The 16,314-nt window shown below is 40.7% G+C and overlaps 1 protein-coding gene across 1 annotated transcript; it reads left to right on the top strand.

Annotated features, from left to right (window-relative positions):
* The first annotated feature begins 1,813 nt into the window (after positions 1-1,813).
* Positions 1,814-15,409, top strand: RFC4 (replication factor C subunit 4). The gene is made up of 10 exons (XM_069792604.1): positions 1,814-2,169; positions 2,799-2,877; positions 7,428-7,507; positions 8,695-8,814; positions 9,724-9,867; positions 10,145-10,265; positions 10,720-10,845; positions 12,475-12,555; positions 14,332-14,448; positions 15,180-15,409. The coding sequence occupies exons 1-10, from the start codon at positions 2,036-2,038 to the stop codon at positions 15,273-15,275; spliced, it is 1,098 nt and encodes a 365-aa protein (XP_069648705.1). The 5' UTR covers positions 1,814-2,035; the 3' UTR covers positions 15,276-15,409.
* The last annotated feature ends 905 nt before the right edge of the window (positions 15,410-16,314 follow it).

Here is a 16,314-nt window from a genome sequence, read left to right as displayed (position 1 = left end):
TGCCATGGGAAACGCTGGAGTCAAGCAAATGAGAGGACATCATAACTGTCTGAGCTTGATTTGTTGGACATTTAGGTGGTGAGTGAATGCAATTCAACAGAACAGAGCAAGCATAACTTTCAGTCCTTGTATATCTGAGGGGGAGCAGGAGAAAAACAGGCAGCAAGAGAAAGGAGCTTGGGTTTCCTTATTCCTTTCTGGAAATTTTAACTTTTGTTAAGGTAATGAAACAAAAAGTTGTGTTACAAAGTTAAGTTAATGTAGCAGACAGGAAGTTCCATTGCTGAACTGAACCTGAGGCTCATACATACTTGATAAAATGCTCAAATGCTAAGTATATTTGAAGCAGCCCCATTAAGGAGAGTGGATCGAATAGAGACCACCAAATAGAATGAAGCTTCAAAAATACAACAAAGCTTTATACAGTTTCAGAAAGAAAGCTAATCTGTTCTAGCTGCTTATACATCCTTACCATTTCCAAGTTACTGTGACTTGGAAGTACCAAATATAATCACAGTGGGGGAAAAAAATAGCATTGCATTTTCATCTAGAACAAGACAACTTCAGTAATTATATGTGTGGGCACTTCTTGGTGCTAAGGCTACAATCTGGATTTCATGCTTCAATAGCAGAATGCCAGATGAGAGGAAACAGCTTATTTAAAATTGCCCAGACAAGGATTACAGGCTTGTCTCACTGATAGAATGAGGTATTTTCAGCCTAAATTCTTTCCTGCATCTCCTTTTCCAAAGACTATTCATCTGTTGCCATAGAGACCATTTCCAACCTACTCTTTTCCCTTGCACAGGTTCTATTCTGGGTGATCACTACTGTGGCTGCCGAGGCCACTCTGGCTGTGCCTCGTGCCCAGGAGTAGCCAAGGGGAAATAGTAAAGCAGAAGATCTGCAACCACACAATATACAGCTGCTGGTAGCAGAATTGCTTTTGTTTTTTATCCACAAAGCTGGTACATAATTGGGAGGATAAGCTGTAGCTACCCAGCGCATGAAAATGTGGGCGTGCATCACGACTGCCGAATCTGCCAGGATGCTTTTTTGTCATTTAAAGGGAACTGTCACATCAATCACACCCCTCATTTTTTTCCTGGCTTTGCTGTAATGGAGATCACTAGAATTAATGGGGAAACAAAAAGGATTCACTTCCACTTCACTGGTAGCTTTTGCACAAATAACCCCCGCGCCTGCACACCTGGGGGAGCTGCTCGCATGGCAATAGCAAGGGCCGGAGGAAGTTTGAGCAGCGACGGCCATACAACCGCAAATCGCCAGGGGTAGCTGGGGCAGGACAGGCCTGGGACAGACTCCGGCTTTCGTGGGTTTCACTTCCAGTGACCCACAAGACGCACCGCAGCCACCAGGCGAGGGGAGCAGCCCCCGCCCCAGGGCCGCAATGGCTCCCACCTCCTGACAAGAGAGGCCCCTCCTTCGCTTGCTTTCGGCGCTGCTTTGGTACGGGGCTTTTTTTTTTTTTCCCCCCCTTCACTTGTTGGGGAAGGGGCAGTTGTGAGGGATAGCGAGGAGAGGGCGGCAACCGCCCGGCACCCCGCCGGGGCCGCCCTGAGGGAGAAGGGCGGCCACGGCGGCCTGAGGTAACGCCACCGCGCGGGACCGCCCGCTCCCCGCCCTGCGCGCGCGCACCCCCACCGCCACTCCCCCCTCCCCGCTTCAGAAACCGGAGCATGCGCAGAGCTGCCGGCGGGCGCCGCGCGGCCCTTGAGCTCCTAGGCGTTACGTCAGCGCCCGTCTCCACGGCGGGGCCGAGCTCTGTGGTTGGCTCTCGGCAGGCGGAAGCGGCCCCGCCCCCGGCCGGTGGCGGGTTGGCGGGAAGGGCCTGTGGGGCCTGTGGTGCGGTGGGCTCTCTCGCTCGTTCGCTTGCTTGCTGCGGGCTGTGTGTGGGCCGTGCTCGGTCTAACGGCTGGGCTGAGGGGCGTGAGGCTGTGAGGTGAAGGCGGCGGCCGGGCCGGGTCCGCCCCGGCCCATCCCATCCCAGTCCAGCCCAGTCTAAGTCGGAACCATGCAGGCCTTCCTCAAAGGCCCGTCTTCCATCAGCACCAAGCCCCCCGCTGCCAAGGAGAAGGGCGCAGCCGGCGCAGCGGGGAGCAGCGGGGAGGGCAAGAAGCTCAAACCCATCCCCTGGGTGGAGAAATAGTAAGGGCTTTTCTGGGGCAGTGGGGTCGCAGACAGGGGTGGCAGTGGCTGCTCGGGTGTGTGTGGGGGTTGGATCTGGAGGGGGTGTGTGGAAGAGGGGGTGGGTGCATAGCAAAGAGGGTTGCAGCTGTAGGTGTCTCCCACCTGGGAGAACAGCTTTAACTTTTTCTGTTATGGGGGAAAACCAGCACTGTGAACTCCTGTAAGAGCCCTTTGTTGGTGTTAACTGAGCAGAAAATGCTTGCATCGCTCATGTCAAGTGGTGCCGTTTCATCACTGTGGCTTGGTGCAGAAGTGCATTAAATGCTTTGGTTTTGAGAAGCTTTTATCAGCTCAAAAATTGGTAAAATATTGCAGTCTGCAATATAGTTCTGCTTCTAAAGACAGCTCGGGCAGATGTTTACAATAGAAATAGACAAACAGCTTCCTGAGAAATTAGATCACTTCAGTAATACAGACCAGAGGCATTAGACAGGTTTCCCGTTATGATTTTGACCTCAACTACAAAACTTGCTGTAATTCTTCAGTACCTGATGTGGTCAGAAAGGGAAATGTTTTTTTTTCTCAATTTCAAGCTTCTTCTGAAACTGTGTTAGTTCATAAATTGCATTTAATGTCTTTTCATTTAGTCGCCCCAAAAATGTGGATGAAGTTGCCTTCCAGGATGAAGTTGTTGCTGTGCTGAAAAAGTCCTTGGAAGGTGCTGATGTGAGTGTAATGATAATATCTACCCAATCAGTACGTTTAGGCAGAACCTTTAGCCACTGGTAACAAAAACTTCTTTTTTCTAACTCGGCAATGATAATTTTTACAGTGGTACTTTACTAACAAGCTAAGTGGCTTCCTCATAGTATGTTGTGATATATGTGTGAAATATGTGATGTTTCCAGCCCTCTGGACATTGTAAAATTGTCAGCTCTGTATTACAGTTTGGAATTTTTCCAGAAAAGCTCAGTTGGTAAACTTCTTGTTAATAGTTTCAAATATGGAAAGGCTTTTATTGTCTCTGCACTACTATTCAGCTAGTACTTTTGACATTTGTGTTTAAGAGGAGAGGGGAAATCTTTCTTTCATAGAAAAGTCTGGATTGCCAGTCATTCCTAAACAGTTCTAGTGATCTATTAGTGCTTCTGTGAAACTGCTAAATGTTAAAACAAATATACTGTTTGCTAATGAGGGAAGTTTAAGTTGCAAGTGCCAGGTCTACTACTTAGATAGTAATCCCCCAATTTTTTGCATTAAAGTTTTGGGGTAAGTCTCTTTTGGCTTTAAAAAGCTAAGTATGACAATTGCACTAACGTCACTCCTGTGTTGGCGTCTGTGACCTAAGAATATAAAGAGGGTGAGCAGAGCATTTTTAGTTGCTTTTGTTTACACTTGCATGTGCTTTTGGGTAAAAATTTAGTAAATATATTCAGTATGAATGATGGTTATTTCCTCCAAAGCAGATGATGGGGAGGTGGAGGGACTGAAGGGAGAAATAAAGTAGGTAGCCAAGAAATGGCTGTGCTTTTTTTGCAAATTTGGTCAATTCCTTCCTTCGTACATGCTGAGACTTTTTGCTCCACGTTTCCACCTAGAAGGGTCATTCTTGTGCTCCAAAAGCTCTTTCTGTTTTCGCGGACTGCTAATGCCAGCTGAAGTGGTTGGTAAGGATGTTCTGAAAATGACATTTGTGTTACGGCTCTCTGCTCACCAAGAGCTAAAACAAACAATTTGGACCTTCCAGAGTTTTATGTAAGAAGCCTTTCACTTGTAGTGTGCTCTGATGCGCAATATGCACAGGTAGTCTTTGGGATCTGAAAATTTTATCTTAAGACAATTTGCTCTGCAGTTCTGGTTCTGACTAATATGAGCCCATTTCTATCTGAAAATATTCATTTAATCAGAATTTGCAAAAGCAGAGGTACCTTATGTGTTTTAGTGTAGGGAGCCAAAATGAAGCTGGTATGACAGAACTGGGAAAGACTTGTATAATTTCTTTCTTTAGTTCATGTCTCCAGATTCAATTTACTTTGAGAATGCTGTTGTAATATGACCTTGTCATGAAATGTTGTACCCATAGAAATCTGGGTTTCAACAGCAATGCTGCTATATTATAGTATTTGTACAGTTGAGGTAATTAGTCAGGAACTATTAATATCTAAGGAGAAATGAGGTGCTGCCACCTATTCTGTTTGGACATATCAGTCATGTAACTTTGCTTAGGTGATGGGTTGTGAAGTTCTATTTTGAGCAACAGCTATTTAAAACCTTACAGCTTCTGGATCAGCAATGTTTCTCAGGTTATGAGCCTAGTACACTTGTGTTGACTTTTTGCCTTCTGAGTTGAAAAGGCAAATTATAACTTCTTCTTATGGTTGCAGGCTTTGTATTTTGCTATAGCTACCCAAACTCAGCAAGGCATTTGAGAACAAAATCACGCACGTACTTTAAAATATTTGACGCTTTTAAAATTTGGACATTTTTGTTAATTCTTGAATGGGCTTATTGTGTCAAAAAGGCAAAAGTGTAATTTAAACTCTGAGCTGACTGGTACTTATTTCAGAAGTTCTTACTGAATTTGGAGATCTAGTGAGATCAAAGAAACAGCTGTGACAACACTGTAGGTTTGTGTAATGTGCTTTATTTAAACCTTAATGTTGAAAATGGAGAGCCAGTCCTTTGTTGATTGGCCTGTATTTGTGGGCCTTGGTTTGGGAGCTGCTAAATGGAGCAGGACTTTTAAGTTCCTGATATATCTTCATCTGTAATAGCAAGCATCTGTCTTGTTATAAACTGGGGAGTCCAGAGTCCAAGTGGTTTTGAACTGGAGGGGTTTATTTCTGTCTGCCAGGACTTGATTTGTTGTTGCTTTTTGCAAAGAAACTGACAAGTATCATAGTATTCTTTCATTTTCGTTTACTTGGTGATATCCTAGTGACTGAAAAGGGAGTTAGGTGTAGGATTATCATTGCAATTTACATCTTCACTTGTACTGAAACTTCTAGAAAAGGAGTTGGGGTTTGCACTATATGCGGTAACTTTCCCATAAGCAGGGTGATGCCTGCAGGTATCCTGCTTACCCCTGGCAAGCATGGAAAAATGGATAACCAGATCAGGTTGCAGTCTGTTTAAAAATACTGCCACAGTTACATAAAGGACTAGGCTGTCCTCGCTGAAAAGTAGTGTAAATACTGGTTATAACTTCAGGGAGAAACAAGCAGAAAGGAGGCTGAAACAGAAACAGTAGTAAAGGGTTTAATGGAATTAGGAAACAGAGTCTTATTAAAACTTTTTACCTGCTAATGCTTGTTTTGAGAACTAGTAGAGTGTGAATTAGCACAGAGGCATGAAATTATAAATCTCCACAAAAATGTCTACCCTTGCAGGGTGCTAACCTAACACGGTTTTTGATGAATTTTCAGCTGTCATTCAATAAACACTTCCTCTCCCTGGAGCTCTCCTAAAAAATATAGGGGGATAATGATGTTGTGGTAGCTAATTAAACTTGAAAAAACATTTGTTAGTACTAGATGCTGTTTACTTTTTAGTAACTAGGGAAATAAGCAATGAATGATTGGCAGAAAGAGCAGGCAAAACTTGAAATGGATTTATTTACTATAAATTGATTAAAGATCGAAATTCTTTGATCTGTACTTTTACAGTACGTACACAGTTGAATCTGTTCTCTGTGTCTTATCTTAGTTGTTAAAATGGGATGCTTGTTACCAAACTGCTCTGTGTCTATTTCATTTTCTGATTATGGATTGTGTACTCCTGCATTTTTCTCTGCTTTTGGATGTCTTTGGTTTTGCTGTTCCCATTCTGTCTGCATTGCCTGCTATGTTCAGCATAAAATTCTCTAATCTAATTTTAGTTGACTCTTTTTAAAACCAGAACATTTATTAAGGGCTGGAAATCAAGTTAGACTGAGAGGTTTGTCTTGAAATAGTAGTATAGAAAGCTATCATTCCTTTGCTAATTAGAAAGCTTGATTTCAGCCAAAATTTAGCATGGCTAACTTACGGAAATTTGGTTTATGCCAACTTTGTTCTGTGTCCCTGCATTGCTCTGATAGGGACATCAGTCATATTCCCTCTCAGCTTTGTTTTGCTGAGCTAACTAAATCAAACCCTTTAAAATGAAAGTCAGTTCTCATAAGATAGGCTCTTCATTCGTTTAATCACCTTTCCCAGTTTGGATTCATCATCCTTGACTAAGGGTGACCTGAACTGTGTGTAGCTTTCCAGAGGAAGTCTTATTAGCCCCCGTTAGCATTAATTTTTCATCTGTATTGAAAGTGCACATTCTAGGGCCACAGTGTTACACAGGCTTACACTGTTCCTCTGACTGACAGACAAAACAATCAGCTTTTATTTTATTCCAGCTGATGAATTCCAGATGTCTAGCAGATATTTAATTATATTCTCAAATTGTGAGATTTTATGCTTTGCGCTGTTAAATGTCATCCTATAATTATTACTGCAGTCTTTGCTGTGCTGCTTTGATCTTCCTGTGTCAGCATATTTCTTTAATGCATTCCTATTTTTCATGCTGAGATTATTAATTAAATTATTTGAAGGAGCAGTTAACCTATTCTCTTTAAGAAATTCCACTCATCTCTTCCTTTGAAAAATCCTTGGATGTATGTAGAAATTTGCCAGTGCTATGCTTTCCAGTCAGTTGTTGCAAGCATCTCTGTGATTAGTGTTAGGTTATGTCTGCATTGCACTCACTGCAGTATAGTGCAGGCATTCACAAGCTACCTTACTGCAGTGGAGTTAATGGCAGCACAGAATTCACAGCATGGCTTGAAAAGGCAGTCTGGGGAGCTGAGAAAGTAAGGGATAGTTAACCTGTGACAGATTTTTGTCACAGCTCACTGCTAGTATTATCCAGACTATTTGAAGGGCATCCTTGGATACATTTGCATGTCACTGCAGTCATAACAGTAAGTTCTATAAGCTTTAGTGATCTCAGATGTGACCTGGAGGGAATATATCAAAATAAGATATAAATTGAAGTATCAATTTTGATAGACCATGTGATGGTACCACCAAATAACAGCTTGTTCATGCAGTGTTATAAACAGCAACTGTTTGTCCTCCTTTTAGAGCACTATGTGCAATGACCTAGAAGTGAGAGACTTGGTATTATTTACCAGGAGGAGTAGATAGTTTCTGTTCTATTAGGTGCTCAGATTTTCAGTAGGTTTTCTTGTTTGTGGTTTGTTTTGTTTATTTGCTTTTCTTAAAAATGGTGCCTTGCTGTTTCAGCTTCCCAATCTGTTGTTCTATGGCCCACCTGGAACTGGAAAGACTTCCACTATTTTGGCAGCTGCTAGAGAACTCTATGGGTAAGCTGGAATCAAGTTGCTTTGGTGTAACCAACGATCATATGTCTTCTAATCATGTGACGGAGTGCCTTTTGTCATTGCCTGTTCTGATGTAGCTTCTAGGTCTTTTTCAGGAATATCTTTACATTCTAATTTGGCACTAACATGAGATTTCTTTCTTATTTGTCCTGTCACAAGTCATTGATTTCTGTTATCATTGTAGACTTAATACACTTGAGACTAGCAGCCATGTAACCCTATAGCAAAGAGTATGAAAAGAAATGGCTTACTGACCTTTGTAAAGGAATTCCAATTTTAATGGTATATTCAGTAAGTTATTAGCTACACACAGATCTCAAAGTACTTCATAAAATGTCTGAATTGTAATCTTTCCATTATGCACCATTGAATTGCGTCTGGAAGTAATATTGGGAGTTAGACTAAAATTCAGCCTGTGTACATTCATCAACTCACTTGTAACACTTGGGAGTTTTTGAGTTGTGAATTCAGTCACCCATGAACAAAAAATGGATGAGGAGGTGGTTTGATATTATGATCAAATCTAATGTCGACTTTAGTACCTCCCCCTGGCCTTCAATTGTGATCTTTAATTTTTGGCTCATGTTGTTTTTCGGAGAGAACCACTTCTAGTTTAATAGTAGGAAGACAACTCCACATTGTGTGTCCATTTGAATTCCCAGAACTTAAATCCACTGGTTTTTTTGTTTGTTTGTTTGTTTTTTTAATCAGAGGTGCTGCTGTATAGTACTGCTGCTAAATACTGTTTGTATTATACTTTCTAGGTATTTCTTTCTGGTAGTATTGCAATGACAGAACACTGCCAGTGACTCTATCTGGGCATTTTACTGGTTCTTCCACATTGCTTACAGCATATAAGTAGAAAGGCATATAATATAGTGCTCTGAACTTATGAAGCCAACTTCCTACTTTTTTTCCTGGATAACTGATGTAATTTTACACTTCATTGTTTTCTGCAGTCTGGGAGGCAATTGTAAAAATAGCTAATGGAAATTCATACCTAACATTTAATGATCTCAACTTAACTGTCTTTTAACAAAGTATGTTATTTAGTAATGCTGGCAAAGATAATACTTGCCATTCAAAAAGGCTAGAAGGGTTGTTGATATACTTTATAATGTTAGCTGCTAACTCTTGTAATGATGCATGTTGTAATAAAAATTTTGCAGGCCTGAATTATTCCGGCAAAGAGTCCTTGAGTTAAATGCTTCTGACGAGCGTGGAATACAAGTGATTCGGGAAAAAGTGAAGGCTTTTGCTCAGCTAACTGCATCTGGAAGCCGTTCAGAGTAAGTGCTGGATCAAACCCCTCTTGCTTAGGACAAAGCAGATGGTTGGTTTTGTTTAGGTTAACTTTATAACTCTAGTATAAATGATGGATCAGCACTGCCCAGAAGTCTGCAACACACACGGTGCTTTGGCTAAGCTTTGACTTCATGTAATTTAATGTTTAGAGTTTGAATTCCTGGGGGAACTTTTACTAGTGCTGTTAGAGACAGGCAGACAGGGAAAGCCCCAAAAGATCAAGCCTTCTAGCTGTGGTGATACGTTGTTGCTTTTGCAAATGTTGTCTGACTACCATAGGAAAGCTTCTTTGGGTAAATTGTGCTGGAAGTTACTTGTCTAGTACTTCTAATCTGCAGCATCTCATACAAGAAGGGTGCTAGTTTATAAGATGCTAACAAGACTCTGGTGTTAGGTGGTGAGAAGCCCTGTGCAGGTGAAGCCGTATATGTGGAAAAAACAGATTGTGGAAATAGCGGGAAGAAACTGCATGCCAGGTCTATCTGGCAAGAAGTGGTCTTGTGTACTGAAATTAGTCTGTTGCAGTGTTCTTTGAAGTTCAGGGAATCAGGAAGCCTGTAAAAAGAAGAGCTGCATTAGTTGTTCAAAGAAGAAACTTAAAGCATGAGCACGTATTTTAGATGACTTTTGCAGTATTCAAGTGCCGGTCTTTCTGTGGGAACCCAGTCGTCCCCTTCCTTTATTACAAATATTACAAATATTAGTCCTTTATCTAAAAATAATAAAAAAAAGACTGAACCTCTGAATATGTTCTATTTATTGGGTATAAATACTTAAGTAAAATATAACTTGCTATTTGCAGTGGGGTTTTTTGTTGTTTGGTTTTTGGGGTTTTTTTTTTACTTTGTCTATACATTGCATGTCTCCTGGTTAACAGATTTCTTGTCTTTCAGTGGTAAAGTTTGTCCTCCTTTTAAAATTGTAATCCTGGATGAAGCAGACTCAATGACTTCAGCAGCCCAGGCAGCCTTAAGACGCACAATGGAAAAAGAATCTAAAACAACTCGTTTCTGCCTTATTTGTAACTACATCAGCAGGTATGTGTCAAATTTGTTGCTTATTTGGACTTGTTGCCTCTCCTGTACTCTACCCCCCCTCCCCACACCGTGAGGTTGATACCTAGTTTTCATAGTTTTCAGTGAATAGAGATCTAGCTACGTGAATACAAGACTGAAGACAATGTTTAGGTTTCAACTAATTTTTTACAGTGTTGCAGTTTTACAGTTATGTTGCCCTTTTCTGCCATGATAGCTTTATCTGTATGAACTTCACCCATGCATTCATTTACCAAACACTTACCTTCCTTTCTTTCAGAATAATTGAACCTTTAACATCTCGATGCTCCAAATTCCGCTTCAAGCCTTTGTCAGACAAAATCCAACAGCAGAGGCTATTGGACGTTTCTGAGAAGGAACATGTGAAAATCAGCAGTGAGGTAACTTCATGGTTGCCATGTAACTTTATTCCTTAATCCAGTGCATAACTGCATTGCAGTGAAAGGGGCTAAGTCAAGATACTTTTCCAGACTGCTCAATTTTATTAAATACAATATAAAAACTCATTTAGGTATTATCTTCCTTCCATACATGGGAAGAATTTTAAGAGTCTTCCTAAAACCAGGGAAATGTCCACTAGGGAAAACTGAAGCAAAACTATAGGGCTTTTTGTTCTGTGCTGAGTATACTTGCATTAAACCATGCTTCATTCCAAAATTGCCAGCACACATTTATATTACTGAGAGGTTGCTTTGTACCTTGTGTATTGTGCCTGTCTGTGATAATCTGCTTTAGGCACTACTTGATGTTTTAAAATCAATGTGCTGAGAAAGTGTACTGGATTTTAATTAACAGTGAACATATAACTTGGCATTTTCTGACATCATCTTTCAGGCAGTATCGTACCTTGTTAAAGTGTCAGAAGGGGACTTAAGAAAAGCAATTACTTTTCTTCAAAGTGCCACTCGCCTAATGGGTGGGAAAGAGATCACAGAGAAGATAGTCACTGAAATTGCTGGGGTAAGCTATGCTTTACAGTTTCTTCTGTAATTAGTCTGAAAAGCATTTTTGTAGTAAGTCTACTTGCTACCTGTATCTACCTTTGCTCTAAGTTTGATTAAACAAAATTGTTTTATACCCATTAGTATTGCAGTATGGTACCGATACATTGCCCACCAGAATTTTAAAGACTGCCTGATTCTGTACACTTACTACATAGCAAGTTTCTAGCAACTTATTCTGTAAGTCAAGGAAAACTGTAAAATAGTCTTATAATTCAAACTGAAGTTGAAATATTCTGCCCACGAATGCAAAATGTATTGCCTGTTGTGGGAGAGTAGACTAGAACATCTTTTTGGTGCTTTTATATATGTGTGTGAACATAACTATAGATCGTTGCAATATATAGTTTGGAAGCACCACAGGGGAACGACTTCCAGTAGCAGCTCATTTTCAACTTAACGTTCACAGTGACAGTGTCTCTTCAAGGATCTGTGTAGATTTTGGTTTTTAACAAAACAGCAGTGATTTCTTCTAGAATGACATAGGTAATACTGACAAGGACAGGAGAAACCTGAGAGGAAATGCATTTAATAAAACTTGTGTGAAGGTGTTCCTATAGCAGCAAGATACTTACCCCGTAAACAAAGAAATGTGAGATTAGGAGTTGAGGAGCTGGAAATTAAGTGGGCTTTAATGATGGACACACTTCCCTTGAAGGTGCTACTACCATAGCTAATTGTAAGGGTTGTGAGGTTTTCATTTTGATGGAACCAGAGGCAATTGTTACTGTGCATGTTTTACAGAATAGTTTTAAACAATTTTCTCAGTGAACTAATTGTTCAGTTTTGTGTATCTAGTTGTAGAAAAGGGCTGGATTTCACTTACAGGTATCTGTAAATCTCAATTTCTAAGAAACCTGACAGAAGTTGACTGTAATGATAGGAAAGAGAAGCATGAAATTCCATTATTGAATAACGCTTGTTTAAACCAAAGGAACCCAACTTTACGTCTTCATAAAGACTTCAAGTTCTTGGTTGTACATAACTTTTGTGACCCTGGAGTGACCTTAGTACAAAAGATTAATAAAGAAGCTTTGAAACCGAACTGTCCAGGCCCTCAACTGACAGGAGTGAGTAGAGGGGAGAACATGGGCAGTGCTTTTCTGCTCAGAGCTAAATAATCGCATGTCAACTTTTTTTCTTCTGATGTATTGTCTGATCTTGTTGCATTGGGCTTTTTTTGTGTGTCCCTGGTGCATCACTGGAGAGAAAACTGATTTGCTGTTTTGCTTAGGTGTCGAATGGTACAGAAAGCATTGGCTGATCTAATTGTTGAAGTAGGTCCTCCACTTAGTGTCCTGAATAAATGATTGTGTGTTGGATTTATGAAGGTGACTTTGACAATTCATTATCGTTATATAGTTTTTATTTTAGTATCACCAATATAGGACAAATATTACAGCCTTGCTCTCACTCTTAAAATTTAGCTAGTGTGTCTTATATACTGGCTTGAAAGTGGTTGGGTGTGTAGAGGAATGAAATACTAAAATGGCTTCCTTCATAAGCAGTTTGTATCTGTTACTGTAAGCATCAACTTAAAAATGAAGTTTACAAAGTTGAAGTTAAGAAATGTAACTTCTTCTTACAGGTCATCCCTAAAGAAACAACTGATGAACTGCTATCTGTCTGCCAGAGTGGTTCATTTGAGAAACTGGAAACACTGGCAAAGGTAGAGTCCTCTTAGTGCTCTAGCCTGGATATTTTTCTAGGTCACTGCCCTGTGAATCCTTTGTTGCTGGGCTGCAGCTGAAGAACGTTTGGCCTCAGGTCAGTTAGGATGCACGTTTCGGAACGCGTGTCTTTTACAAGTTAGTACTCTGATCTTTCCTTGCTGAGGAATTGCTGTCAAAGCTGCAAATAAGATTCCCTACCACTGTGACTCTGGCTTTGTCCTGAGTTAAACTGCTGACACGTGGAGCTGTTAGGCTGAATTAGGCAGAGTAGGAATTTCTAGCAAGACACTTGGCTCAGGCCTTTAGGACTGTGTCTTCAGTGGACTGGACTAGTCTCTGGACTAGTCACTTTCTTCATTACACGGAAGCTGTGTTAGATCAGAAGTATCTGAATAAAGCTGTAGTAAGTCTTCAGTTTTAAAGTATTTCATGTGAATCTTGCAGTAAACTAGTGATTGTCTTACAAACTGCAGTGACTTAAAATAGATCTTGCTGGAGAAGGCACAAGCTACTGGTATAGAAGTGGATTTATTTTCTTTAATACAGAAAAGGTTCTTACTCTCTTGAAGAATGGAGAATTCCTAATCTCATGAGTTTAAAGGAGGCTCAGACAGTCTTGAACTGGATTTCAAATCAAGGAGTTGTCCCTGACAGAGGGGAGGATGCCATAGTACCATTCTCCCTTCCGGTGAAATGTTCCATGCCTGTATGACAAAAGCCAGTATTGGTCAGCCTCCTGCTTTTTACTTGGCTGAGCCTCACTGGATAGTTTGGGCAGGACCTCTGGGTTTGAGTCTGGATTTATTCTCCTGTAAACTTGCAGCAGATCTTAGAACTGTTATGCCAGGATTTGTGAGGATGCCACTATCTTACACTTTCACATTTACTTACTGTGATGTCTGAAAATATGTTGATCTTAAGAGGTGATCTTCTAAATCCTTAGAGCTGGTATAGTCTTTCTTCAAACCATGATCTAATCTAATGTAATAGTTTGGAACTGTTCTCCAGTTTCTAGAGTCGGCATTTCATGGTGGGGTTTTGTTTCAAATACTAGTGCTCAGTATGCAGTTGACACTATTGAAATGCATACTTCTGTAAAGCACGGGTGTATATTTTGCTGTACAGAAAAATAAGGTTGCACCAACTCATTTTTCATAAATTTCTCCCTGCCTAAATGTCTTCATGGACTACTCTTCTTAATATTTACTGGTTTTGTAACTGGGCATTGCTGATTTAAAAAAAAAAAGCAAGCTATCTTTAGTTGCCATGGCTTATATTTTACTAAAAAAGTTTTGGCCTTACAGATCTCTATATGCCTAAGGCTAGCAACTACCAGATGAAGAAAATAAATCAAAGTAGGTGGCACTTTAAAATGTGAAGGCTGTGAAACTGCCACATGATGCTGTGGATGCTAAGCTTTCCTAATTTTAGAATACAATTGGACAGGTTCAGTGGAGGTTGTTAAATGCTTAAAATGTCTCTAGCTCACAAAATCCCCCGAGGTGTAAATTGTCAGAAGCTGGAATATTTGGGCAAAGTAATTGCTATATGCCTGCCATGCTCTTGCAGTCTTTCCTAGGTGCTCACTTCAGATCCCTGTCAGGTAGGATGCTGGACTGTATACGGACTACTGACTTGTCCTATAAAATTTAAAAGTTCCATAATAAATTTCAGTACAGTCTTTCAGCTCGGACAGAATTTTTCAGATTGGTTTTCCAGTTTGTGGTGTTTCTGCTGCTAATCATTTCCATTTTCCTCTTTCCCGGACACAGAATCTCATTAATGAAGGGTACGCTGTTGCTCAGCTTGTAAACCAGCTGCATGATACTGTTGTTGAGAGTGAAGATTACAGTGACAAGCAGAAATCTGTCATTGTTGAGAAACTTGCGGTAAGTCTGTAGCTTGAGTTAAAAAAAAAATTCATCATCTCCACCGATTAATTTTTGTTTACGCACTGTCTCTCCCAAGAAGTATACATAATGATTTATTTTTAGTTCTGAGTGTTTCTTGGTAGAACCTAAATTTTTGTCCTGAGAAATTTCATGAGAAAGACTTGAAATACAGTTAAGTGAATTATTAGGCATATTATATTGTTCTAATGGGACTCAAGCAAGATGTTTGTGGTTTGGTTTTTTTTTTATTTTTTTTTTTATTTAATAAGGCAAGATTAAGTCAGCACCTAAAAAACCCTAGGAGGTGCAAAATGCAAGTTTTTGTTCTGGTGTGTAAAATACACCTTTCCAAAAAAAGTTAACGAACTTGCTAAACTTTGACCAGGAAGACAAGACAGCTGTGATGGAGGTTTTGCTAAATTCACTGAAGAAAGGCAGATAGTGTTGATGACCTGCAGAGTGATGCTCCCAGCAGTTAGTTGCAGAGCAAATGGTGCATCCCTTCCTGTATGTAAGCTGTCACGCCTTGGCCTCCTCAAGAAGATGGAGGCCATTCTTCCTGGTTTGGTGTGATGGGTACGTGATGTGTGACTGCTGGAGAAGTCGCTGCAATGAAGTCAACTGTTGGCGAACTTCATCTTGGTGTTCACCATTGTAACCTAAGAGACAGCTGCCTTCAGCACCACCATTTTAAAAGAGTTTTACCTTCTCTCTTCTTCTCTTTGCAGGAAGTAGACAAATGCTTGGCAGATGGTGCTGATGAATACTTGCAGCTGATGAGTCTCTGTGCCCTTGTGATGCAGCAGCTCACACAGAACACATAACAGCTCCACCGGCTGGCAGCAGAGTAGAGCAGCTTTTTGGTTTATGGGTGGCTGAGGTTCTGAGAGCCAGGGACCTCTGTACTTTTGTACTGATTTTTGCAATAAAAGGACTGCTTAGCAGTTGGAAAAGCTCATGCTGGAATATTTGATTTTTTTTTTTTACACTAGGTTAAAGAGGTATCTAGCTGCTGAGGGGCCAGTAATGCTCCTGCTTTGGGGTTCTTTGTTGTAGGCTTACATACAGAAAGGTAAATGCATCAAAAATGAGTGTATAGTCAGCAGCAGCTGAAAGCAGAGAAAGGGCAAGTGGTTCCTTCCAGCCCATGTTGCTCTGTTTTCAAAGTGTTGACTTAGCAAAATGATCACAACTTTACTGCACATAAGGCTTCAGGCTAACCCAGCTCCTGAGGGAGCATGTCCCATGCCACCTCCATCTTATATCAGACCCTTTAGCATTAAATGCTGCAAAAAAATCACTACTAAATGTATTGCAACACTTATTTCACCCAAGCTACACTAAGTGAGAAAAAATGCAGGGTGAAGGGCATCTGATGTTCTGAAGGTGCTTAGATTTTCTTAATTTTCCACTCTTGCTCACAAAAGCAGTTTTTAAAGCTGTCTGTTAGCTGTATAAAGAACAGTTTTTCTTGGGGGGCTGAGCATCTTTGGGGTAGTCTTGGACCCCTGGGTCTGGTCCTTTCATAGATGCTACTTTTAACAGCTGTTGAATTCTGCTTACTTTAACCTTCCATTTCCTGTACTGCTCCACCCTCCTGAATGCAGTAAAAAAAAAAGCTGCCTTGGGCTGGTAGTAAGCATGAACAATGCAGGCAGGGGGCTTTTTAATCAAGTCAGGACTGATTATTAAGCAGCCATTTTCTACTCTGATGAAAGGGTATTTATTTCAACTGTTACAGACACATGTCCATCACCCATGAGCTGTGCCACACAGGGACAGCCTCTGGCACTTCAAGCTCACCCTTTACTACTCCAAAACCAGCCCCTGCACCTTCTGACAAAGCTGAGAACCAGCTGAAGC

The sequence above is a fragment of the Haliaeetus albicilla genome, chromosome 9, assembly GCF_947461875.1.
Source record: "Haliaeetus albicilla chromosome 9, bHalAlb1.1, whole genome shotgun sequence".
NCBI lineage: Eukaryota > Metazoa > Chordata > Aves > Accipitriformes > Accipitridae > Haliaeetus > Haliaeetus albicilla.
The sequence above is the reverse complement of the archived record's forward strand: the minus strand, read 5'-3'. Positions and strand labels throughout refer to the sequence as shown.